The following is a 27,886-nucleotide window of genomic DNA, read 5'->3' as shown; positions in this document are numbered from 1 at the left end:
ACAACTTCAAACAATCAAGAACCTCGCGCTGATGACTCCTCCAATAATGGACCACCTACTTCTGGGCATGAACTGGAATCAATTGCGGCTCGACTATATGAGAAGATGAAGGGAAAGCCATCTTTAGTGGCAAAGCACCCTGCAGTTAAAAAGAAAGTGCATTTTGAAAATATTCCGAGAAATGTCGCTATTCTCTTGAAAGATCCTCCGAACTCAATGAACCTGAATCAGCCACGCCAAGAACCGAGAATTCTTCCAACCAATAGGACCAGTCAATTAATTCATCCTGGACACATACCGGTCAGCTCTCAAGAAGTTCAGCACGTGGCAAGAATAAATATCGAAAGAAATCACAACGCGTTTGAGAATCCAAGAGTTGTTCTTCAGAATATTGCCAGTGTTGTATCAGCTCCACAGAACCTTCCAAGCACACCTCTACAGCGTTTCAACTTTGCCCATCAACTGGATGAACTCCAAAATCCCCCGGCTCCAGATCACCATAGGCGGCAAACCAGACGTCGGTCACCTAACGGTTTCAACGTCTCCAACCGAATGCACGAAATATTGTTGAACCAACAGAGAAATATGCCGGGATGGGGTTCTAGAAGACCTGTCATCCCTCCTACTTTACCCAGAAGCAGGAGATCAACTCCTCTCCCTCAAGAAGACACAAGGAATACACCATCACTCCTTTTTCCAAATCTTCCCGACTCCATACAACAAGCACTATTAGCTACTCGTAGTCGGTTTCTATCAGATGAAGAAGAATTGCAAGGACATCTAGCTCAAGGCACACAAATTATTGAAACTCCTCCAGATACACTGAGCTCTGCTGCATCAAAATCAAACTATGGGATTGTTTATCAAAATCCATACCCGCAGACACAGAGAGTTAATCACTTAAACGAAAGGAATCAAGTTTACTTTCAAGATGACATTGACAGGTCACCTTCTGCTTCAGATTCAGCAATTGGTATGGATCATGACGGAATGTTTGACCTTGGAATACCAAGAGAAGAAGCACTTGTTGGGAGAGTGAATAACGTTAACGAGTCTCAAGGTGGTTCAAGTTATATTTCGCAGCAACAAATGAAGGACCAATTCGCTAGTACCTCTGCTCAAATCAGTTCTACTTTGAACTCTATGGTTAATACGTTCGAGAACTTACGGACTTCGATCATCGAAGTTGCTACCTCATACCAAACGTTATTGGAAAATATGGAGAAATTCAACTCGCCGGAAAATTTATCAAGCCAAGCATCGACGTCAAGGAATGTGGCTCAGGAAGTAACCGCAACCAGGAGTGTAAATTTAACCAGTGATCAAAACAGAAATGACATCGTCAACGAAGCACCAGAAAGAAATTCCAATCCCACATCACGGCTGACTTTACCACCGGAGTATGATCCTAACGATACAAGATGGACCTTGAAGCATCATGAACATATGCCCGGGCTCGTAGAACTTATGCCTCACAGCAAGATTTATGTCAACTACTCAGAGCTGAAATTTTCCGAACAAACGTCATCTGATTGCCCATCATTGGCTCGACGAATTTTAGTAGAAGTCTTCAGCAAGAAAGCTCTGAGTGTATGCTCGTCGATGACCGAAAAAGGACACGATTACAGCATTTATCCCGATGAAAGGCCCAAATTGGATGAACACGCATGCTTAGTCCTGCTCAATTACATTCTGGAGCACGGGCTTCAGCGTGGCTGGAAAACTGACATGCAACCTATCCTCAAAGGTTTACACGATGAAATTAAAGAAAAACGATTTAGGTGCGGCGTAATGTCTAGATGTTGAAACCTTTTATTAAGTTTTCTTAGCTATCGATTAAGTTAGTAAATGTTTTCCGATCATTCCCGAATAAGATAAAGTATCCATGTAAATAATAGAGGTTGCTCAAACTATTACTGTTTTCCTTTAGATTCATTACCGATGTAGTATAATTAATTTTTATTTTGGCAGCTTTATAAAAGTATTGTAAATTTGAGGAGTTAAAGTTTACTGATCAGTATAGTAATATGTTAACAATTTTGCTCGATGAAATTCGTCAATTGTTCTAGCCAATTATTGTGACATCGTTTAAAAGTTAGTTTTAGTTTTCGACTGTAGGCAAGATTTAAGTAAGACTGACAGCACTGAAGGCTGCTTAGAATATAAAATCTAGACAATTAAATTTATGTACATATAGTATTGAAAAAAATTATCATAGTGGCATGTAATATATAAGAAATAATAAACTAAATAGATATACATATAATTTCTTTCACTCATGATCTCAAAACACGTATGTTCTTTCAATATATACTCCGAAAATAATAAGTGAACAAACACGGGAAACAGGAATGACTGATATGGTGGGCTCGCAAACATAGATAAGCTCGCACTGATAACTGTTGTACTTTGGCATATATATCTTACATAATAATGTTCTGAAAATAATAACCAAAAATTTCCTCATGCGCATCAATAATTTTATACGATATTCCCACGAAAATTCCAGAAACTCAAACAAAATTAGACGCCCTATTTAAAATTCCGTCCCACCGTGACTTGCTATTTACTCATGCCCAGAGTATTGATTGCTTCGTTGCGCATGACAATGAAGATTCTCATTTGCCACGCACTAAATTGCCAATTCATGCGATTCAAGGTTATAGCAAAAATGTTCTACTTTTGTAACGTTGTACGTATACGTATAACGTACATGTTTTAATTAAGTATAAGTTTTCCCAGCTCTAAATAATATATTTTTTCCTTAACGACTGTACTCGCGGCCGGTCCAGCGACTACGTCATGGAAAGTTCGAGATGCAGCGGGGCGAGCGCCTTGTCCTTCCGTTGACCGCCAGGGCAGCCAGTCCGCGCCACACCCGATAAGATACGCACGTACGGCCGCGCACACGGAGCAGTGTCGTCTCGCGCGCCGTACGATTTTTAAATTCTTAATTTTAATGTTTGTGAGCGCGGACAATTATAATTATTATTCATAAAATTAATCCGCGACGCTTTCGCGCATTATAGTTAATCCCACACCCACGTACTGGTAAGTGCAAAGTGTTGAATGTTTGAGTAGCTTAGTTTTAGCGTTAAGTAGCTCCGTTATTTAAATTCACTTATTTGTTCTTTCTTCTTCTATTTTTCTTTACTCTGTGCTTTCCCTTCGCTTTTGTGACTCCGCTCTGCTTGTGAACACAAACATGCTTTTTGCTCATGGTGCACCGGCTTACACATGGTCCCATCATCATCATCATCACAGGGTGTTCACAATAGCAGAGCGAGCAGGAACACATTAAGCAGAGTAAGACGTGGAAATTTACAGGGTGCGTCGTTATTTTTAAAAATAATCTCCGGTCGAAGAGACCCTCGAGCCTTCACCACCTCGACGGCAGGGCTGGAGCCCTAGTCGTTCGCCCGCCGTCGCCTCGGCTCCTCTTCTGCGCTGTCGTGACACCCACCAGCTGCGGACCTTTCGACCAGCCAGGGCAGTACCACTCCGGGTGCAAATTTAAGACCGGCCATAGAGTTCCACGACCCTTTATTAAATTCTAGTTTTTTTTATATATAATAAAGTATTTTTGTTAACGTAGCTGGTAGTTCTTTTTCTTATCTCTGCCAACTTTCCTAGAGGACATAATCCCTAGGGAGTAACGTTACATTGGCGCCTTAAACGTGGTCTAAATGGTCTAAATTTGCCCCGCAGCATTTATGTGTGTTTGTTGTTTTTTATTTTTGTGAAACGTTGTTTTTTTTTGGTTGCATGTAACTTAGGTGTACCCCAATAATAATAATAATTTTAATTATTTATTTATAATCAAATTTTAATTTTAATATTCATTAATAATATAATTCATTTTGTGTGTCATAATTTATTCAGAATTTTTTACATCATGCTGTGCTAGTACATTGTAGACTAGTACAGTCAGTCAAATTTTTTATGAATATTTTTATCGTGTGATATTTTATTTTGTAGTTTTGTGGTACACACAAGTTGCAATTATTTAATGCTTGTTATTTTTTATTTTTGTGATTGTTTATTTTATTTTTTAATTTGCGCTTGATTTTTTTTGCCAACCAAAACGTTACGTAGTTTATTATTGTAACAGACGGAGTAGTGTTAGTTAAAAACAAGCGTTCAACACTTTCCACGGTTGCCATTTTGCACGTTATTATTATTATTAATTAAATTATCATTATTTTATTTAAAAAAAAAAGATGGAATTTCCTGTGAAATTTTTGTCGCTTCAAAAGCCGGAATTGGAATATGAGGTTAGCATTCGTGGTGAGTCACCGGGTTCAACTGTCCAGGACTTGCGGAAACAAATTTCAAAATTAGGCCCTTTGTTTCCTTCCGAGGATATTTTAGAAAGTAATTTCTCTGTCTCTGCCGATTTGAAGGGGGTTTGTGATGCTCTCGCAAAGGTTCAGTCGAATTTAGATTCACGACCGGATAGGAACGTTTTGCTTCGCACACAAAATCTTTTAAATCACTTGTATCACCGTCTCAATCGTATAGTATGTGATGAAACGACCAAACCCATGTATGACGCTTGCGAGCAGGAATTTCGAGCTCTTACAGCTAGATTTAATTCCGTCAAGGACACGGCTACCGCGACCGTTTTGCCTGTTCCTAACACAGAACCCGTTGTTAGCACGGCGCCGATAAACGTAAATGTCACTTGCGACCGTGGTAGTCACAATGAGCTTTGCAAGATCAAGTTTGATGGCAAGTCTTGCGTCCGTGCCTTCGTGGAACGCATAACGGAATTTTGTCAGGCTAGGTCTATTTCGGACACGAAACTTTTGTCTTATGCCACAGAGTTCTTTACTGGTGATGCGCTACACTGGTACCGTAATGTTAAGGGTCAAGTGTCCAGCTGGGTTGAACTCGCCACGTTGCTAAAACAAGATTTCGGTCAGAGAGACTATGATTATAGGCTCGGTAATGAGATTCGTTCACGCACGCAGGGTGAATCAGAAAACATTACCGTGTATCTATCAATTATGGCTGGTTTATTCTCGCGCCTCTCTAAACCTTTACCTGAGGACGAGAAATTAGAGATACTCCTCCATAACATTAGGCCTTGCTATGCCAGTACTTTAGCGTCAGCAGCCGCGATCACTGACATAGACACTTTACGTAATCACTGTCGTAACTACGAAAGCATTCAGGCACGTCTTGCTGACTTTCGTGAACCACCCAGGCGGACAGCTGACACCTTGGCACCTGAGTTTGCTTATACTGGTATTAATTATAACAAAAACAATAACAACAATTACAACAAGAATTTCACGTACAAGAATAACAACAATAAACAGTATAATCAATTTAATTCTAATCACAATAATAGTAGACCTTATACTAATAACAATAATTTCAATAAATATAACAACAACATGAAGCAAGTACATGCAGTAACTACACCCTCTGCCAAAACCTTATTTTGCCCTAGATGTCGCAACAATAGCCACAACTTGCGTCAGTGTCCAGCAAATAAAGATGAAGTTTATTGTTTTAAGTGTGGTCATAAAGGTGTCAAGTCCCCAGATTGCCCTAGTTGCAAAAAGGATAAACCCTCCACCTCAAAAAACTAAATAGTCGAAATTGTGTCAACCATCTCGTTAATCATTTCGATCCTGTAGATTGGGGCAAATGGCTGAAAACTATTAACATTTTTTTCAGTTCGTATAAGATCGACGCAATTCTGAATGATGATCCCAGTATTGACAATCGTCCTTATGCAACGGTACAAGTTAATGGTATTAATATGACAGGTTTGCTCGATTCTGGTGCTGCCATAACTGTGTTAAAAAGTGAGGCTCATCAAGCACTCCAAGGTTTACCGATTCATAGGGATCAATGTATTTCAGCTATAGGGGCTGGCAATCGTGTTATGCAGAGCCGGGGTTACTTTAACTTGCCTGTACATTTTCAAGATAAGTTCCATTTTATTACTGCACATATTGTACCAGATGTAAACACGGATTTTATATTAGGCGTAGATTTTTGGCGTAAATTTAATATTCTCCCTAACTTAAGTAGCATTACTTTTCCTAATGCCTCAGTAGTTGAAGAGGAACCGAAGCCTTATAATCCTACGTTTATTCATGGTTATGATCATTTAAGCGTTTCGGAGAAGTCCATTGCCGACAACATTATTTCACAGTTCGAGGATATTTCTACCGAACGCAAAGGTTTGGGTAAGACCAGTCTCATTGAACACCGTCTAGATACTGGTGATGCGCAGCCGATCCGGCAACGGTATTATCGTATGTCACCTGAGAAACAACGTATCCTCGTCGAACAGGTTGACGAAATGCTTAGTCTCGACGTCATCGAGCCCTGCGAAAGCGCCTGGTCTTCACCTGTCCTGCTAGTCACAAAGAAGAATGGCCAGCCTCGTTTCTGCCTCGATAGTCGCAAGCTGAATTCAGTTACTCGAAAGGATGCGTATAATTTACCTTATGTCACGGAAATATTGGACAACCTGCGTGACGCTCGCTACCTTACGAGTATCGATTTGTCCAAAGCCTTTTGGCAGATTCCAATTGCTGTCGAGGACAGAGACAAAACTGCTTTTTATGTCCCTGGACGTGGTACATTCCGTTTTAAAAGAACCGCATTTGGCCTCACAAATGCGCCAGCAACGCAGCAACGTTTAGTTGATCTGCTCTTTAGAGAATTTGACTTAAAGGTCTTTGCCTACTTGGATGACATAATTATAGTTTCTGAAGACTTTAATTCTCATGTGTCACTTCTTCTGCGGGTATTGGATAAACTTCGCCAAGCGAACCTGACAGTAAACTTGGAGAAATGTCAATTCTTTAGAAGTCAGCTTAAATACTTAGGATATGTTGTTGACAGCCATGGTCTTCGCACGGACCCAGGTAAGGTTGACGCCATCTTAAACTATCCGACACCTACTAGTGTCAAGGACATAAAGAAATTTTTAGGAACTGCCACCTGGTACCGTAGGTTTGTGCCACAGTTCAGTACGATAGCGGGTCCCCTTAATCAGTTGACATCCACCAGGAAGGGTAGACCGCCTTTCAAGTGGACTCCTGAAGCCGATGCTGCCTTTAGCAAGCTGAAGGAATGCTTAGTTTCAGCACCAGTGCTGTCTTGCCCCGATTATAACAAGCAATTCGAGGTACATACTGATGCGAGTAACTATGGCGTAGGAGGTTTGCTGACTCAAACAATTGACGGTAAGGAGCACCCGGTAGCTTACATGAGCAAATCATTGACACCGGCTGAACGTAATTACAGCATAACTGAGCGTGAAACACTCGCGGTAATTATAGCTCTGGAGCATTGGAGGTGTTACTTGGAGAATGGACAGCCGTTCACTGTCTTTACAGACCACAGTGCCTTAAAGTGGTTCCTTTCTCTAAGTAACCCTACCGGTCGTCTGGCTCGCTGGGGCGTGCGTTTGTCGTGTTTTAACTTCGAACTCAAACATCGTAGAGGCGTGGATAATGTGATTCCCGACGCTCTTTCCAGAGCAGTCCCTATTAGCGCTATTGATTTGTCTAATTCTTACCTTAATACATCTGATGCATGGTATAAAAATATTTATAACTCTTGCCTAACAAAACCTCAAAATTTTCCTAATTTTTTAATTAAAAACGGTTCTTTGTATAGACTGTGTAAAAACAAACACGAGCAAACCTCCGAGTTCTCTTGGAAGGAAGTCGTCCCAAGCGAATTTCGTCACGATGTTTTGGAACAAAATCATTCCGAACCCATGGCTGGACATCTAGGTATCTTTAAAACGTATCGTCGATTGGCGTTGAGATATTTCTGGCCAGGGATGCATAACGACGTCGTAAAATTTGTAGGCTCGTGCAATAAGTGTTTACAGTATAAACATCAAAACCATCTGGTGCTTGGTGAAATGGGTCGTCCCAAACAATGTTGTCGTCCCCTTCAAATGGTTTTGATTGACCTCATGGGCCCTCTGCCTATCACTCGGAAACAAAACCAATATATCCTGGTCATAACTTGTTGTTTTTCAAAATTTTGCTTGATTTTCCCTATTCGTAATGCCACTTCAATTATAATCACCAAAATAATAGAGGACCAACTCTTTTTAGTTCATGGGGTTCCTCAAACAATTTTTCTCGACAACGGCAGTCAATTCACAAGCGGCATGACCGTAGATTTGTTTAAAAAATATAATGTACCCAATGTATTCTATACGCCTAGATACACACCGCAGGTTAATCCCGTCGAGCGTCAGAATCGCACAATTGTCACTTGCTTATCAACATTTGTCAATGAAGATCACAGGACCTGGGACTTGTTTATACCAAAGGTACAATTTGCCATAAATAATTCTGCAAATGAAGTAACGGGTTACACTCCTTCGTTCCTTGTATATGCCAGAGACCTTGTGACTTGCGGTACGCATTATGTGGATAGTGACCTCGGTAGGAACTTAATGTTCTTACCACGTGACATTTACGCCGAAAACCTAGGTTGTATGTCTGAAATATTTGATAATGTACAGGCAAAGTTATATCAAGCTCATGCAAAGAATACCGCTCATTATAATCTACGTCGTAAGCATGTCGAATTTAATGTGGGAGATATAGTCATGAAACGTGCTTATGTTTTAAGTGACAAAGATAAGTTCTTTAGTAAAAAACTAGCCCCGAAGTTTCTACAATGTCGTATTGTTGAGAAAAAGTCGCCTTTGGTTTATGTTTTGGAGGACATGTCTGGTAGGAATTTAGGGACTTGGCACATAAAAGATTTAAAATTATCAAGCTTGAATAAATAATGTTAGTAAAAAAAAAAAAAATGTTGCATTAATTCCCAAATCGCGCTGTTAACACCTATCTTAGTGCATGAAATGTATTTGTATTGGTTTCCAGTTGAATGACAACTGATTACCTACAAAAGTCTGGGCGCATTAGCATCTGTAGTTGAAAACTAGGTACTAATGTTTTTTTATGATTGCGTGATGTATTTATGATAGATAGATTGAAAGAGTAAATGCAAATACGCAAACGTATATTGCGCGGATTTTATTCTGAGGAACAAAATCCTTTTCCGGCGCGAGGGGGTAATGTAACGTTGTACGTATACGTATAACGTACATGTTTTAATTAAGTATAAGTTTTCCCAGCTCTAAATAATATATTTTTTCCTTAACGACTGTACTCGCGGCCGGTCCAGCGACTACGTCATGGAAAGCTCGAGATGCAGCGGGGCGAGCGCCTTGTCCTTCCGTTGACCGCCAGGGCAGCCAGTCCGCGCCACACCCGATAAGATACGCACGTACGGCCGCGCACACGGAGCAGTGTCGTCTCGCGCGCCGTACGATTTTTAAATTCTTAATTTTAATGTTTGTGAGCGCGGACAATTATAATTATTATTCATAAAATTAATCCGCGACGCTTTCGCGCATTATAGTTAATCCCACACCCACGTACTGGTAAGTGCAAAGTGTTGAATGTTTGAGTAGCTTAGTTTTAGCGTTAAGTAGCTCCGTTATTTAAATTCACTTATTTGTTCTTTCTTCTTCTATTTTTCTTTACTCTGTGCTTTCCCTTCGCTTTTGTGACTCCGCTCTGCTTGTGAACACAAACATGCTTTTTGCTCATGGTGCACCGGCTTACACATGGTCCCATCATCATCATCATCATCACAGGGTGTTCACAATAGCAGAGCGAGCAGGAACACATTTGTAAGACGTGGAAATTTACAGGGTGCGTCGTTATTTTTAAAAATAATCTCCGGTCGAAGAGACCCTCGAGCCTTCACCACCTCGACGGCAGGGCTGGAGCCCTAGTCGTTCGCCCGCCGTCGCCTCGGCTCCTCTTCTGCGCTGTCGTGACACCCACCAGCTGCGGACCTTTCGACCAGCCAGGGCAGTACCACTCCGGGTGCAAATTTAAGACCGGCCATAGAGTTCCACGACCCTTTATTAAATTCTAGTTTTTTTTATATATAATAAAGTATTTTTGTTAACGTAGCTGGTAGTTCTTTTTCTTATCTCTGCCAACTTTCCTAGAGGATATAATCCCTAGGGATTAACGTTACACTTTACCGATCGAAACCATCAACGTTATCGACCGCCAGTCATTGAACTCGATACCACTGCGATTATATTAACGATTCCATTCGTGTTGTTGTTACAGCTATTAAATAAAACGTTGCTATTAATTTGAACTAATGAGCAAAAAAACAGGAAAATTGGCAGCTTGCCGTTGGTACTTCGCTAAAATTAGTCACTCATTTAGAAGCTTCATCTGGTTTTCGAACCAGCGATGTTTGTCTGAGCATCATTATTTTCAACTGAAAATACTCTGCTCCGTGCGTCATGCATGAATAAACACATGTGTAGCAGATGTTACCATGCGAGCCAAAAGGGTTATCGGCCACGTGACTGTTATATATTCTACAGCTTGTACCTCGCTTAAAAATCATTCGCGTTGTATTAGCATTTGGACAAGCTATTAGGGCCAATTGTGCCAATTCAATTGATGGCTGATGAATCTTCGACTCATGAAGAAGCAAGTTTTTGTTCTAATTCGCTTGAATACTTCAAACAACTACTTGGTCGTATTTCACAATGTTCTTCACTTGTAAATGATTAAATCGTTACTATGTTCAAACTTTAAAAGACCAATGAGGAAAATACATAGCAGAAAAATCAACAGGAACGTTCAGTACTTCATAATGTATAATGCATACAAGCAGATGTGCTCATCGGTTAACAGCGGAAAATTCCTTGAATTCCGTTTTACAGCAAACAAAGCAGAGTTCAGATTATACTGGGCGGAAAACCACATATCCTGCCTATTCCAGTTATCATCGGTGCCACGTGTCAGAGGGTATTGCTCTTATCGCAAATAAACAACTTCTTGCGTAAGCATAGTAGGTATTTATTGGTAACTGCGCAATTATATCAATCAACACAACCAAGAGTCATACAGCAGCGCTGGAAAATGAACATCTAGAAAGGTCTGATTGGCATCAGAATATTCTGATACCATGAGCTGTTTCAAGTCTAAACGTTTGAAGGTATCAAATCTTGAGCTGCATATCGAGACTATCACAGATGATAGTTCAGAACAGTTTATCTCTGTGGAAATTCATTTGTCTGAGTTATTCTTTCGTGTGAAAAGTTATTCTTATTATCAAGTGTTATCAAATCTGAGCTACGCACTGTTGCTCATAATGGACCATAATGAACTCATATGAGATTTTATTGGAATGAATAGGGTTTGTTGAATCCATAAAAAAAAATAAAAACTTAAAGAATAAAGTACCTTTATTGTCTGAAGTTACAAAATAGTATACAAAAGATTACATTTATAAAAAGCAGATTCTTTTAAGCCTTAAAAAATAATATATATGGTGATCATTTTCTATTCCACAAAAAACATGTCACATTTTATCTTAAATCCCGAAGTACCTTAATTGAACGGACAGTTGATGAGGGACTGAAACTGCCACTTGGTTTGGCATAAATTGATACCACTGCCCATCAATTTTATACTGCCCCAGCAGTGGTGAGTCGCACGGAATTTCGCTGGCATCGTTAGAGATCAAACGGGTCCGTGGCTTCAGAAACACCGTGTCATTCCCCTTAAAGATTGGCATTTGATTGTAGCACTTGTCCACTTGGCGGACTTTCATCACGACTGGGATACACTGCATGATGATGATAACCTCTCCTGCCAAATAGGCCTTATATCCTGAGCCTCCCATGTGGTGCATTGCGAACTCATCAGGGTTTTTAAGAGCGAGGGTAAGCGCATTTTCCCTTGACTTCACCTTGAGCTCACAATGATGTTTTATTACGTCTCGATAGATGGATTTTACCTGCGAGTGTTTGAGTTTTTCGAGAGGGAGATTTTCATATTCCTGATTTTTAAAATCAACACGGGATTCTACAAGATTATTACTTTCTAGGTGCACCGAATCCTCAAATTTCACAATAAACAACTCGGGATATTGTGTTGTGTAGAGTTCTACTCCACATGAAGATTCAGATCCAAGTACTATTAAGGAAGAAAAGCGCTCATTGTCATTTACTGAGTACACTGTTCCTTGTTCAGATTCTGACTTAACGGCTGGTCCCTGGAATAATTTGGAGTACACTGTGCCAGAACAGTTGCTTCTCGGGATAACGTCCCAAAATACATACCCTCCGAGAGAATCCATACATTGGTTTTTGCTTAGTTTGCAATGGTCTCCAGATGGTAAAATTATTATATTATTCATTGCATCAACCCTCGCTAAATTCGATTGCAAGGTAATTTTTACCTTTCCTGACACAACGGCATTATTCCAAGTTCCAAAGGCGTCTGAATAATCTTCGCCGGTACAAGAGCCATTAGCATCAATGGTACCCGCCAGTTGGAAAGTACGTGAAGTACTCGTATTCACTTGTAGATCATCAAAGAAAGTGTTCCCGACAGTTATTATCCCATCGTTATGCGCGCTCTTGCACTCCTCTCGTGACATGTGGTGTATATATTCATCGAATCTGACCATCGGGGTATGTGAGAACATTCCACACATAACGACCGTTCGAGAGATCTCAACCTTGCATTCGAATACTTCAAGATGCTCGTAAGTATTCCTTTGTAACAGTACTACATCTTCGATAGACGATTGTACATGATCAATATTAAGATTGCAGTCTTCAGTATCGACGAGAGATATTTTTTTGGTATTCGTTATTGGGATGTCACAATCATATATATATAGATTTTTTTCCTGTTGTGCGCATCAATTAGCTATCGCAAAATATTTGGTAAATTCCTTACATAGTAAAGCTGGAATTCAAACCTTAGGATTTCAAATCGATTTGGCAGACAATTGATAATCTGAGTCTCTAAGCTGGTAGGATTTCCGGAAACTATCAGAGTGGGTTTATCGTACAGCTTCCTTGCCCAATCAACAAGTGAATCATAATCATTAGCGATGAAAGAACTCATGAAAAAATTGTTATGAGTTAGTAATATAAACTTCAAGTTCAGTTATCGCAGAACTGACCTCATGACCCTCGATCACGCAATTGGAGCGAACTTGGAAATTCAGCGAAATAATTATTAGAAAAAACCGCAGCGATAAACTTATCGGCGACTAGTTAAGCAGAGAGATAGGCTCTTACAGTTACTAAACAAGTATAAACATTGCTTCGCGTCTAGTTTAGGAGAGTTAGGATGTACAAATGTCACTCAAATGACTATTGAATTAAATGATCAACGCCCTATAGCTTCTCGACCATATAGGCTGTCCCACCATGAAAGAGAGCAAGTTCGTGGCATGGTTGATGAAATGCTGGCAGCTGGTATAATCCGAGAGTCTGTATCGGAATATGCCAGTCCTATCATTCTTGTACGGAAACCCGATGGTAGTCTACGAATGTGCATTGATTACAGAAAGTTAAACTCGTCCACAATAAAGGAAAGATATCCAATGCCAATCATTGATGACGAAATTGCTCGCTTATCTGGTCAGGCCTACTTTATAACATTGGACCTTGCCTCGGGATATTATCAAGTACCCATAGCAGAACAAAGCAAATATCTAACTTCGTTCGTTACACCCGACGGCCAGTTTGAATTTAATAGAATGCCATTCGGGCTGGCCAATGCACCGGCTGTCTTTCAGCGGATGATGAACCGCATTCTAGGCTCTGCTCGTTATACCAAGGCAACGGTGTATATCGATGATTTATTAATATTTGGTAGGAATCCAGATGAATGCCTAGATAGACTAGAGCAGGTCCTACAAATGCTAGATGTTCACGCCAGCACTGCGTGAAGGACGATTTCGGGCTGCGGGACGCGGGGCGCGGCGGGCAGCGGCGCCGGAGCGGCGCGGCCGCGGCCGCCTCCCACTCCACCAACGACGCGCATGGCAATATGTCGCGTCCGCGCATCAAGCGCCTTTATTTTACATTTTATTAATATACAACTTTTACTGTGTTCAGGGTTGTTTTGTTGCTGCTCCCTCATCAGCCCCAATCCTGGACAAGTTGGCGACCAGCAACAGGACCCGGCCTGCAAGCAATGGCCAGTGAAGTCCACAAGATAGAATAAAGAAGCCATCCCAGTGCCTGCGCTATCACACACTCGTCGGGCGAGGCGAACATCACCGGTCCAAAGGTCACGCGTCGGATCTTTCTCGAAGTCTCTCGGACAGCCATCGCTCTGGAAGACCATTCGCAAAGGAAGTAGCCCGTTTCGTGAACCTCCGTTTTGATTCCCTTGCACCCCCTTTCGATTTGTAGTGAATAGTGTCGTGAGTTTGTGGATAGGTATAATTAGTGTTTTAGTGTGATCCAAGTTTGCACTATCAAATCGTAAGTAAAACAAATAGTTAAAGTGAATATAGTTCAGTCGCCGGTAGGTACAGAGAAATCTACCTAACCGGGATTGCAAACTTAAAATATAACATAGATTTGCTAAGATAATAAGCAATAAGGATAGTTTGCTTTAAATTAATACTGCAGAGTTGTTTCCAAGTAACTTGTTATTTACATTTATTATTAGTTAGATTTATCGAATTTTATTGCCTCCGTCAGACATTTAAGGCGCAGTTTAGGCATAGATTCGTTTAGGTATTTAGTCAGTTGTAATTACCTAATATTGCAACGTGACAATTAAAAACCCGGCTAAGGGTACAATATTTGTAGCTTGTTTACGACATATATTTCGTGTTCCATTGTGCGCTAAGTATAAAGAAACGGTCAAGTTTAAGAATAAATACTTAAATTTTCAATAAATAGTCCCACATAAACCTTGTTGCCCACACTTAGTTTTTTCTTAAGAGATTTATTTCATTTACGCATTTTCGTGTTTATTTTAAAGGTGCATTTAACCGCTAAATTTTCGTTTGTGCTCATCGTACATAACTCCAGTTTTTTCTTATTGATTCATTTTGCACTTTATAAAACTTATTTGCGCATTGTGCTTCCCCTATTCATTGCATCCGCTACAGTCATAGCACATCGCTTTAGCCCACGCACCGAACATTCCAGGTGGTTGTGGCGCGGCGCTCGGGCGCTTCGCACCGCGTGCTTGTTGCTAGGCGCTCGGCGGTCGGCGCGCCAGCTCCAGCGCCACGTGTCCGCGCAACAGCGCGCTCGCTTATCTTCTAGCTTCGCCTCGCTGGAATTTGGTTTGCTTGCACATTTTAACCCTTCTCTTCATTTATTTATTTGTGTGCTTTGACTCGGTGAACATAAATAAAATGTCAGACACTGATAGCAGCAAGGACAATGGGGAAGTGGACGCAGTAAAACTGAAAATGTTAGTTCGCAAACGCGGCACTATTAAATCGCGGATTACTAAATTTAAGGAGTTTCTTACCCCGTATGAGCAAATTAATAAGGAAGAGTTGACCACTAAAAATATAAGCGATATTAATTTGAGACTAACAAAGGTCAACGAACTCTTTCAAGAATTTGAATCTGTTCAGACGCGGATAGAATCTAATGACAGTGAAAGTAATTTAGATAAACGTTTGAAAGAAAGATTCGAAATAGAAAATCAGTTTTACTCTGTCATTTCCAGCGCTGAGGAAATAGTCTCCAGTCGTGAGAAGCGAGTCGAAAGCCCCCGGAGGCTTTCAATTGGAAGTAGCTCCAATCATCATTGCGCTGGTCACTCTGGCCAGCTACGTCTCCCGACAATAAAATTGCCCACTTTCGATGGGAACTATACAAAATGGCTCGAATTTCGGGACACGTTTGACTCGCTGATCAATGGAAATGAGACTATTCCCGATATTAGTAAATTTCATTATCTCAGATCCTCCCTAGAGGGCGGTGCTGCAGTCACAATAAAATCAATTGATTTTACGGCCGATAATTATCAAGTAGCGTGGGACCTACTTTGTAATAGATACAATAATAAGAACGTGCTGATAAATAATCATCTCAAATCATTTTTTACACTTGACTCTCTTAACAAAGAATCTCATAAGTCACTAAGATTCATTGTAGACCACGTTTCAAAAAATTTGAGAGCCTTGAATACGCTTGGGGAGCGCACAGACATGTGGGACACTCTTATAATATACATAGTTGTTCAAAAATTAGATAATGTGACTAGCATTAAGTGGGAAGAGTACAAAGCCACTCTTGCGGAGTCTCCAAGTCTTGAAGACTTTTATCAGTTTCTAAGAAATCGTGCTGACGTGTTGGAGACTGTGCAAGGAGGCAGCGCCAAGAGCGCTCAGCCAAATAATAATCATATTAAAAATGATAAGTTTAATCATACAAAATATGGCAAGTTTAATTACAACAAAGAACATAGTCAGGGTGTAGGGGGGAGTAGTCACGCGGGTTCAGGTGTGCGGCGCTGAGCCAGCGGGCTCACTCCCTCAAGTCTATCATACGCGTCCCCGTCGTCTATGGCTCTGCCGCCGCAGGCCATGGACGAACCCATCCCACTTGTGGGGTGGGTCGCACACCCTGGTAATGCTGGTGGTCGGTCGGGCGTCGCACGTTCCATCTGCCCCGGACCACCAGTAGCCGAGTATGAAGGCGACGTCATAACCCACGAGGACCTAAAAACCCGAATGGGGTATGACACACTCTGGAGTTTCCTGTAGAACATGGCTGGCAATTTGGTTTCGATCTAATTGCCAGTTATGTTTTTACGGATCTCCCGGTTCCGCTTAGGGTGTAGGTGACCTAGGCGGACTACACTCACCTACCTGCGTTTGTCCTGCGCAGTAGAGCGCCGTCAGCGGGGATGCAGGAGTCCTAGGGGCCGAGGCCCGCAGGGGGTCGGGGTTAGTTATCCCCTGTGGGCCAATATGCCCTTTTTGGTCCGAATTTCCGGCGAAACGGTGGCCCTGCAACTAGCCACTGCAGGGTAATGGACACGCGTCCCGTACGGTCGAGGTGGTACGGTCCGCAGGCGAGGTGTGGGGAGGGGTGTCCTCTGGGAGGATGCCTGGGGCTCGGCCATGCTGACGGGGCAAGGGCGCGTGGAACCACTGGGGGAGATGGGATCGTCTCTTCCAGCCACGTGTCTGCAGCTCCCGATGTCGCGCAGGAGAACCAACTCAACACACCTATACCTCTTGGGTATTCCTGGTGTCCATAGTGACATCCCCAAAGGTGCGGGCTCCATGGAGGGTGGGAAGCTCGAGAGGTGAAATCAACCTAAAGGAATCATGGATGAACCAAGATCCCAAACCCCAACACCGGAGGGAGACGGAGCAGCTTCGGCTGTACCGGGAACCTCCACCCAACACACAACACCACAGGGTCAAGGAGCTGTTTCGACAGTTCCTCCCTCCCTAACACGTGCCTACAGGGAAGCACAAGCAACCCTGGCAGGCAACAACACACTCGATGGTGGAGCTGTTCCGACAGTTCCGCCACACACCACACACCAGAGGGGCACTGTCTCGACAGCACCCCCACACAACACACACACACATCGTGGCGGCGCAGTCTCGACAGTACCGCCATGCAAGGGACAGTCCGCACCAGGTGGGAGAGCCGCCGGGAAACCGAAGGCACGTAAACCTGATGCGTTGACGCCCAGAGCAGCAGGCCCGGTGCTCCAGAGTACTGCGCCTCCACTACCGACACCGGGGACATCCAAGGGTGCCATACCGAAGGGAGGGAAACCCCCCGCCAAGGTAAAGCGCACCCAGCCCCTACTACCAACACCGGGGACATCCACGGGTACCATTCCAACGGGAGGGAAACCCCCCGTAACGGAAAAGCGTACCCGGCCCCTACCTCCAGCACCGGGGACATCCAGGGTTGCTGTTCCGGCAGGGGGAAAACCCCCTGTTACGGAGCAGGACCCGGTGATTGAACCGGTGCAGGTGGTGTTGGACCCTATCTCTGCCCAGCTGGAGGCCGGATGGACCGTACACGAGTCCAGGAAGGCGCGGAAGCGAAAGCCCGGTAAACGGGCTGAACTTCCTGTGCCCCCGCCTCCGCCTGTTACAGCCGCGGCTAAGCCGCATAAGCGTAACAGGAAGCAACGGCAAAGATACAGAAGGGCCCAAGCGGCCCTGAACAACGCCGCCCCGGAGCCCCAACAAGGCGCTCCTGGAAAGGATGGGGAGCGGGTAGCAGCTGGCCCACCAGCAGCAAACCGCGCCCCCCTCCAGGGGAAAGGGGCGAAAGGAACCAGGGCCGAGGGTGGGAGTAACCAAGGGGCCCGGTCGTCTGCCAAGAGGGCTCGTCTTGACGAGACTATATCCCCCAGGGGCGAGCCTAAGAGGCAGAAGACTGGACCGCGAGGTGAAACCCCCCATGCCGACTATGCGGAGGCTGCAAAGGCGGACCTACTGATGGCAGTGACCACTGCCTCGGGACACCTGAGCCCGCAACAGTCGGAGGAGGTCCAGAGGCAACTGCTAGCCCTGCTCTCGCAGGAGGCAAAGCAGCCGACCGAAAGCCTTCCCGCGGGACCGATCTTCAGGGGCAAGCCTACCTGGGCTAATGGCTCCTTGAGATTGTGGTGCGAGGATCAGGCTACGCTAGCATGGCTCAAGCGCAGCGTGGCCACCATCACCCTCGATAAGGGGGAGAAGGTGGTGGTCAGGCGCCTCAGCGAGGTGCCAAAGAGAGTACGATGCGGCATCCTGTTCCCGGGCGTCTGGAAGGACTTTGGCGAAGTAGGCCGAGCTCTTCGGTACCAGAACCCGTGGGCGGAAATAGACCGCTGGCTACTCAACCGGCGCGAGGTGCAGGGAACGGAAACGTTCGCTGTCGTCAGCGTGCCGGAGACAGTGGTGCAACCCTTGGTGGACCGCGGACGCCGACTTGGCTTTATGCTGGGGTCGGTGTACGTGAAGTTCGAGGGGGCACGAGGGAAATTCAGGGAGCAGCCGCCCCCTGTTAGCACTGTCGCCACTGGAGGCGAAGCCGCTGCACCGTCCGAGCCCATGGACACTTCCGGGGCGACGCAGGAACCCATGGACGAAGTCCAGGTGCCTGAGTCGCAAGCTCCAGCGCAACCTCCCTCCGTCTCCGAGGAGAACGAAGAAGAACTTCTTCGTGACTCCTCGGAGAGTGAGGGGGAATGCGCGCAGGGGCTAGGGAAGCTGGCCATCGACAAGGAGGAGGAGGAGCCGATGTCGGCGGAGGAGGGTGATCCTTGTGAAGGAACTCCCTTCGCCCATTGGTAAATTCCTCCAAGCCAACCTCCACCACAGCGAAACGGCGACGGCGCAGATCCGGAAGTGGTTGGAGGTCAACACAACAGCCGTTATTCTGATCCAGGAGCCGTGGGTCAGAAGGGGCTCTGTCTGCGGACTCCGCAACTTAGGAGGTAAGCTAACAGTCTACTCGGGCCCGGACAACCCCCGGGCTTGCATCTACACAACCAATGACATACATGCGCAGCCTCTAACGAGCTTCTGTTCCAGAGACCTGTGCGCTATAAGACTGCACGGGGCGCAAGACTCCAGCCTGCAGGAGGTGGTAGTAGCCTCTGTGTATATGCCGGAGGCGGAAGAACCACCACCGCACGATATGGCAAGGCTGGTCAACTACTGCGAAGAGGCAGGGCTCGAGCTCATCGTGGCCACCGACTCGAACGCGCATCACCCCCTATGGGGGATGGAGGCAGGTAACGAGAGAGGTAAGAAGCTCGTCGAGTACCTATTCACTACAAACCTCAACCTCCTTAACACAGGTTCAGAACCGACATTTGTAAACAGACGCAGCAGGACAATCATTGACCTGACCCTAGCAACCGAAAAAGCATCGAGACTAATCTCGGGCTGGCATGTATCGAAGGAGGTATCGAGCTCAGACCACAGGTGGATTCGATTTGACATTCAGGTAGAAACACGAGCAGCAGTGCCCAGGCGGAACCCACGCAAGATGAATCGTGACCTTTACACGGTGCGATTAACTACAAAATTGAAACAGCTGGAGGGTCCCCTTAGAATAGAAGGCACAGCGGGCATAGAGGAACAGGTAAGCATTCTCACGAGTACCATTCTGGATTGCTACCATCAAGCATGCCCCTTATCGACCCCACCGACCAGAAGCAGAGGGAAAAACAACTGGTGGGGACCTGAGCTGGAGAGACTCAGGGGCAAGATGAGGAGGCAACTGAACAGAGCTATGAACACAGGCGCTGACGAGGACTGGGACAACTATAAGTCCACCAAGGCCAAGTACAAAAAAACGTCTCAGGTACAGAAGCACAAACTCTTGGCGCAAATTCTGTACAGACATCGAGACCACCACGCAGGCCAACAGGGTAAGGAAGGTCCTCTCCACCAACTCGACCATAACCTTAGGATCCCTGCGTAAGCCAGACAACTCTCTCACAAACTCACCGGAGGAGGCGGAACGGGTCCTAGTGCAAACGCACTTCCCGGACTGCGTGATATCGCACCCAGTAAGTTGGAACGAGATGGAAACAACCACCCCGACGGAAGGTGAGTGGCTACAGACATATGAGGTAATCAGCCCGCAGCGCACGCAGTGGGCCCTAAACAGCTTTGACTCCTTCAAATCTCCAGGAATGGATGGGATCTTCCCTGCGCTTCTCAAATGGGGCGGGAAGCATCTCACTCTGAAGCTGACCATCGTTCTGTGCGCCTGTCTGGCACACAGATACGTGCCGAAGCAATGGAGGGAGGTCAAGGTTATCTTCATACCGAAACCAGGTAAAAGCGACTACTCGGACCCCAAATCCTTCAGACCCATCAGTCTGACCTCTTTCATGCTGAAAACATTAGAGAGGTTGTGTGACAGGTACCTTAGGGAGAGGGTGCTAAGTAATGTGCCCTTGCATCCAAACCAACATGCCTATAGCCCTGGCAAATCTACAGAATCGGCACTTCATGCAGTGGTAAGTAAGATTGAGGTGGCGATCAAAAACAGATCCATGTGCTTAGGAACCTTCATAGACATAGAAGGGGCTTTCGACAGGACCAGGTTCAGCAGCATTACAGCAGCACTGGTAAGACACGGCGCGAATGCAGTTATGATAGAATGGATAAACAACATGTTGAGCCAACGAACCATCAAACTCGGGACGGGCGAAACACAACAAGCATTAGTGGCAAAAGGATGCCCCCAAGGAGGAGTCCTATCACCACTACTATGGAACCTGGTGGTGAATGACCTGATCACCACACTAAACAATAATCACTATTACACAATCGGCTATGCTGACGACATAGTGATACTGACGAGCGGCAATCATTCAGGTACGGTATGCGATGTTACCCGCTCTGCACTAGCCATCGTGGAGCGCTGGTGTATTAACAACGAACTCTCAGTCAATCCCAACAAAACTGAGCTGGTTATGTTCACCAACAAACGCAACTTGGGAAACTTCTGCCTTCCCAAACTGTTCGACACTGAACTCCAACTATCTGCGGAGGTAAAGTATTTAGGGGTAATACTTGACAGCAAATTGAATTGGAGTAATCACTTAAACGGCAAAATTGACAAAGCCACAGTCGTATTCTGGCAATGTCGTAGAATGGTGGGTAGAACCTGGGGGCTAACCCCAAAGATAACTCTATGGCTTTACCAGGCAGTCATACGACCAATAATAAGCTACGGTGCAATAGTTTGGTGGCCACGCACCAAACTATCCACAGTTGAAGCAAAACTACAACGACTCCAGAGGTTGGCCTGTTTGGCGACTACGGGCTGCATGAGGACAACACCAACCGCGGCCCTGGAAGCTTTACTGGGCCTGCCGCCGCTGCACCTCTTTATACAACAGGAAGCGCTAGCTTCGGCGGTACGTCTCAAAAAATCGAATCTCTGGAGACCACCTAGGGTACCACACACCGAGATCCTCTACGAGGCGATAGGTAAGGAACCGCTAATAGAAGCGGTGACTGACAGGATACCCAGGCAATACATCTTCGACAAGAAATACAAGATACAGTTACACGAGGAACCTCGTGAAGGACTTAACCCGAGAGAGCTGAGAATCTTCACGGATGGATCAAAGACAAGGTCAGGCACTGGCGCGGGAGTATTCTCAGAGGACCTAAACATACATATCTCAACACCACTAGGCGCCCACAACACAGTCTTCCAGGCAGAATGTATGGGCATCATAATGGCAGCACACGCAATCGTCTCAAGGAAAGTAGAGGACTACCCCATCCGCATACTCTCTGACAGTCGGTCAGTACTGCAAGCTCTGCAAGGTTATACTTTGACCTCAGGGCTAGTCTACGAATGCCACAAGGCTCTATCAGAGGTAAGCACCACCACCAGCGTAACTCTGCAGTGGATTAAGGGACACAGCAACTCGCGAGGGAACGATGCAGCCGACGTATTGGCGAGAGGTGGCTCGGAACTGAGGGTGGCAGGACCGGAGCCAATCATACCTCTGCCTTATGCCTGGCTCCGGAACATGCTGAGATGCAACACCAAGGTAAAACACCAACAGTACTGGTCTAACCTAGGCACGTGCAGGCAGGCGAAGGAGGCCCTCCCGACAATCGACCCCGGTTTGTCGAGGAGGCTGAGACAGCTGAAGAGGCCACAGCTCCGGCTTTTGACTGGGGCCATAACCGGCCACGCCCCACTAAACAAACACCTACTAACCCTACGTGTTACAGATAGCCCCCTCTGCAGAGCGTGCATGGAGGAGGAGGAAACAGCCGCCCACGTCATTCTTGAATGCCCAGGGGTGGCAGAATACCGGGCACAATACCTCGGTTCTCCGGGGTCTCTCCCAGAAGTCGTCGGCAACATCAAGGGTCTGCTAGGCTTCCTGGTAGAGCTGGGTTGGCAGGAGTAGTGCCGTCAACCCACCATCACGCAAAATAGGCGCGAATTGCGACGTCGAGTTGCGGAAACCCAGCCCGCGAATACGAATAACGAATAACGAATAGTCAGGTTAAGTCCTTCTTTTCATCAGCGTCAAACAACAGATCATGCTTCATGTGTAATCAGAATCATAGATTGTTTGAATGTAAAATGTTTGCAGAGATGTCACCTGAGGCGAGGGAAGTTGAGATCACCAAGCGGAAGTTATGCCTCAACTGCCTTTGCCCCGGCCATCTAACACAGAACTGTCGTCTTAGCTCCTGCAGGGCCTGTAATCAAAAGCATAATAGTTTATTATGTAGAAAAAATAATAATCAAAGTAAACATGAGCCTTACCATGAAAACAAAAATATCAACTGTGACAAACCTGGTCCTAGTAGCGAAGGGCCAAATAACCATAACTCAGCTACTGCTAGCACTTCGGTAACGTCACTTACATCACGCTTGGACGATAGCGAGGTTCTTTTGGGCACCGCGATCGTTGAAGTCACTGATGATCATGGTATTACTCACCTTGCACGAGCTATGATTGACTGTGGTAGCCAAAGATGTTTCATAACTGAAAACCTGAAAAGGAAACTTAACATTAAAAGTAACAGTTCAAAAAGACAAGTATCTTTACTTAATAACTTAACATCATGTGCCTCTGATAGCTGCACAATTAAAATTAAATCAAGAATAAATTCATATACTGTTGACGTAAATTGTATGATTATTCAAACGGTTTCTGACAACATTCCCAGTGTGGATCTGAATCTAAACGAATTGAACTTACCCAACAATATACGATTAGCGGATCCTCAGTTTCATAAAAGTAACAAAATTGATATTTTGATCGGATCCGACATAATGTGGAATATTGTTAAGGGTGGGTATCAAAAGACGCTAGGCAAAAACGGGCCTACGCTAATTTTCTCAAAGTTTGGTTGGTTGGTAGCGGGACCCATGTGCCCTACCACTCCTATTTTGCCGCGAGGTAAAATATTGTGTAATTTTAGCCAAGAAATCAAAGATTCACTTTCCAAATTCTGGGAGTTGGAAACATTTACCGCACCCACTAAAATATATTCCACTGATGATCAAATATGTGAAGAATTATTTGTAAAAAACACAATCCGGTTAGACTCCGGTCGATTTCAGGTTTCAATGCCATTGAAAGAGTCCCCAGAGGTCCTGGGAGACTCATTTGCTTTAGCTAAAAGATGTTTTTTCAATTTAGAGAGGCGTTTCCGAAAACAGCCTACTTTAAAACAAATGTATAGTGAATTTATTCAAGAATATGCAACACCGGGCCACTTGACTGAAATAGAAAGGCCACCAAATGGCAATTTTCTCCCCCATCACCCAGTGTTACGGGAAAAAAGTGAAACTACTAAATTGCGGACTGTCTTTAATGGATCAGCACGCACCACATCAGGTAAATCTTTAAATGATATTCAGTACGTGGGCCCAGTGGTGCAAAATGACCTTTTATCTATTTTGTTGAGATTTCGTCAACATAAGTTTGTTCTTACTGGCGACATAGCCAAAATGTATCGTCAGATCTCATTGGACGAATCTCAACGTCATTTACAGTTGATATTATGGAGAGATAACGAATCTCAACCATTAAGAACATTGCAACTCAACACTGTCACGTATGGCACGGCATCAGCAACATTTTTAGCCTTCAGATGTTTAGTTCAGCTTTCAAAGGAATGTGCAGATCCAAAAATTGCAAATGTAATCAAAAATGACTTTTATTGCGATGACCTCATTACGGGCAGTGATGATTTGTCTGAATTAAAATACATACGTGATTCAGTGGTTGACAAGTTAGCCGAAGCTTGTTTCCCGCTAAGAAAATTTCGAACAAATGCACCATGCATATTTGCGAACGACCCCACTTCAAACATAAGTGATGAGAAGAATTTATCACAAGTGAATGACCAATATTCAAATTTACAAAACCAGTCATCAGTGCTCGGTCTGAATTGGTGTCCTTCGCAAGATAATTTCAATTTCTTAGTTGATTTCCAGAATGAGCCTACGTCCACAAAGAGAAATATTCTGTCAGCTACGTGCAAGATATTTGACCCACTTGGCTTGCTAAGCCCTTGCACGATAGTACCCAAAATGTTGCTGCAGAAACTTTGGCTTTCTGGACTCGGGTGGGATGATCCGGTGCCTTGCGACATAAACAAAGAGTGGAATAATTTCATATCTAATATACATCAAATTGCAGCCATAAATATTCCACGATTTGTCATGCAAGACTCACCGGCATCGATACAACTTCATTGCTTTGCGGACGCATCCCAAAATGCATTCGCAACTTGCATTTATATACGTTGTGTGGACTCAAAGGGCAATGTTTCAGTAAAGTTGCTCTGTGCTAAAGCCCGGGTCACGCAAATAAAAAAATCGACTATCCCAAGGTACGAACTGGCTGCTGCTTTGATTGGGGCTCAATTGAGTGCGAAGGTATGTCAGTCGCTCACATGCAATATTGACAAAAAATACTTTTGGAGTGATAGTACTATTGTATTAGCTTGGATAAAAAATGTGAACCCAAGTAATCTCAAACAGTTTGTTTACAATCGAATAAATGAAATACACGAGCTGACTGACAAATCTTCGTGGAACCATGTGCCTACGGATATGAATCCGGCAGATATTGCCTCGCGAGGCATCAGCCCGAGTCATTTGCAAAATGCTAATATGTGGTTCAACGGTCCTTCATTCTTGATGAAACCCGAGAATGAGTGGCCTAGCACTGAAATAAGTAGCGTCGAGCTACCTGAATTAAAGGTTTATACTTGCTTAGTCTCAAAGCAGCCGTCATTCGACTTTGATCGGTTTTCCAAGTTCCACCGAATGATTCGCGTGGTAGGATATATTTTAAGGTTTATTTTTAACTGTAAACAAGCGAGAAATGAGCGCCAAAGCGGCTTTTTATCGAATGACGAAATAAATGAGTCGACTCAAACTCTCATCAGGGCTAGCCAAAGAGATTCTTTCGCAGACGACCTACAGTGTCTCAAGCAAAGTCGGCCTGTGCATCGTAAGTCTAAAATTTTAGCACTCAATCCATTCTTGGATGAACATGACCTGATCAGAGTTGGAGGACGTATACAAGGATCGATTTGTGATTATTCTAAAAAACACCCAATATTGTTGTGTTCAAAACACACCTTTACTAAACTTTTATTTAGAAAGGAGCATGAGAGCCACATGCACTGTGGTCCTCAATTGTTATTAAATATTGTTAGAGACCAATATTGGCCTATAGGGGGTAGAAATCTTGCGCGTAGCACTTTTAGAAAATGTGTAGTGTGCGTGCGTATTCAAGGCAACTCAATCCAGCCCATGATGGGCAACTTGCCTCCTCCTCGAGTTACACTAACTTACGCTTTTACCGTTACAGGTATGGATTTTGCAGGTCCCTTTTTAATTGCAAATCGCCAAGGCAGGGGCTGCAAGTTGTCCAAATGTTGGCTATGTCTATTTGTATGTCTTAGTACCAAGGCTGTTCACTTGGAAGTAGTGAGTAGTCTGAGTACTGAGGCCTTTCTTATGACTTTCCGTCGATTCATATCACGCCGCGGCAGGCCTCATGACCTTTATTGTGATAATGGCACCAACTTCGTGGGAGCATGTAATGAGTTGGGTAAAAAGTTGCGAGCAAGCCAAAAGGCCATGACTGAGGCCGCCCATGATAAGGGCATCAAATTTCATTTTAGTCCGGCATATTCGCCTCACTTTGGAGGTATTTTTGAAGCAGGCATAAAATCGGCAAAGTCACTTTTAAAACGTGTAATTGGTAATTCTAGTCTGACGTTCGAAGGGCTAATGACGCTATTCACTCAAATCGAAAGTATCCTGAACTCTCGGCCGTTGACCCCTCTGACGTCAGATCCCTCTGATCTGTCTCCTCTGACTCCAGGGCACTTCCTGATAGGGCGTCCACTCACCGCCTTACCAGAGCCACCTGTTACTACAAATTGTCCGAACAGATATCAGAAAATAGAACAGATGAGACAACACTTTTGGACCCGCTTTCACGATGAGTATCTGAGCGAGCTACAGCAGCGGACCAAATGGAGGGAGAAGCGGAACGAGCTGAAGGAGGGTGACCTCGTCGTGATAAAGGATGACAACGTTCCACCGATGCGGTGGCGCTTAGGACGAGTGCACCAACTATATAAAGGCCGGGATGGCATCACCAGAGTGGCTGACTTTAAAACTGCCAAAGGCATGGTGAAGAGGGCAGTAAACCGAGTCTGCCTCCTGCCAGTCCGAGACACCGAAGTGGATGGTTCTCTTGCAAGCCAGGGCTTCCAAGGCGGGGACCCTGTTCACGCCAGCACTGCGTGAAGGACGATTTCGGGCTGCGGGACGCGGGGCGCGGCGGGCAGCGGCGCCGGAGCGGCGCGGCCGCGGCCGCCTCCCACTCCACCAACGACGCGCATGGCAATATGTCGCGTCCGCGCATCAAGCGCCTTTATTTTACATTTTATTAATATACAACTTTTACTGTGTTCAGGGTTGTTTTGTTGCTGCTCCCTCATCAGCCCCAATCCTGGACACTAGATGAAGCCAATTTGACCCTAAATCTTTCTAAATGCAGTTTTCTTCGCGAGAAGATCGATTATTTAGGATATGAAATTAGTGCCGAGGGAGTCAAACCGGGAGAAAAGAAGATCCAGTCTGTGCAAAGTTTTCCGCGTCCAAGCGATATTCACAAGGTTAGGCAGTTTCTAGGTCTAGTTGGGTTTTTCCGAAAATTTATAGGAGGTTTTGCCCAAATTGCACATCCCCTTACGAAGCTATTAAAGAAAGACTCTGTTTGGGAATGGACAAGTGCACAGGAAGAGGCTTTTGAGACTCTCAAGGCTAAATTGATTAGTAGGCTCGTCTTAGCTATTTATGATCACACAGCTGAGCTGGAACTACATACAGATGCCAGCAAGCACGGCATTGGAGGTATTCTGCTACAAAGGACTCTTGGCACTAATGATCTAAAGCCGATCGCCTATTACAGTCGGCAGACGTCACCCGAGGAAAAGAGTTTCCATTCATACGAATTGGAAACTCTAGCTGTTGTCTGTTCCTTAAAGAAGTTTCGGG

The 27,886-nt window shown here is 44.7% G+C and overlaps 3 protein-coding genes across 3 annotated transcripts; all 3 read left to right on the top strand.

Moving 5' to 3' along the window:
• The first annotated feature begins 2,692 nt into the window (after positions 1–2,692).
• Positions 2,693–9,988, top strand: LOC133533999 (uncharacterized). Its single transcript, XM_061873089.1, has 3 exons — positions 2,693–3,051; positions 3,328–9,448; positions 9,722–9,988. Exon 2 carries the CDS (start codon positions 4,221–4,223, stop codon positions 5,598–5,600), a length of 1,380 nt encoding a protein of 459 aa, XP_061729073.1. The 5' UTR covers positions 2,693–3,051; positions 3,328–4,220; the 3' UTR covers positions 5,601–9,448; positions 9,722–9,988.
• Positions 9,989–15,175: 5,187 nt separating this feature from the next.
• Positions 15,176–16,344, top strand: LOC133534002 (uncharacterized). Its single transcript, XM_061873092.1, has one exon. The coding sequence runs from the start codon at positions 15,229–15,231 to the stop codon at positions 16,342–16,344; it is 1,116 nt and encodes a 371-aa protein (XP_061729076.1). The 5' UTR covers positions 15,176–15,228.
• Positions 16,345–22,844: 6,500 nt separating this feature from the next.
• On the top strand, positions 22,845–27,133 carry LOC133534001 (uncharacterized). The gene has a single exon (XM_061873091.1). It carries the CDS (start codon positions 22,892–22,894, stop codon positions 27,131–27,133), a length of 4,242 nt encoding a protein of 1,413 aa, XP_061729075.1. The 5' UTR covers positions 22,845–22,891.
• The last annotated feature ends 753 nt before the right edge of the window (positions 27,134–27,886 follow it).

This window comes from Cydia pomonella, unplaced genomic scaffold, assembly GCF_033807575.1.
Source record: "Cydia pomonella isolate Wapato2018A unplaced genomic scaffold, ilCydPomo1 PGA_scaffold_31, whole genome shotgun sequence".
In the NCBI taxonomy this organism is placed as follows: domain Eukaryota; kingdom Metazoa; phylum Arthropoda; class Insecta; order Lepidoptera; family Tortricidae; genus Cydia; species Cydia pomonella.
The sequence above is the reverse complement of the archived record's forward strand: the minus strand, read 5'-3'. Positions and strand labels throughout refer to the sequence as shown.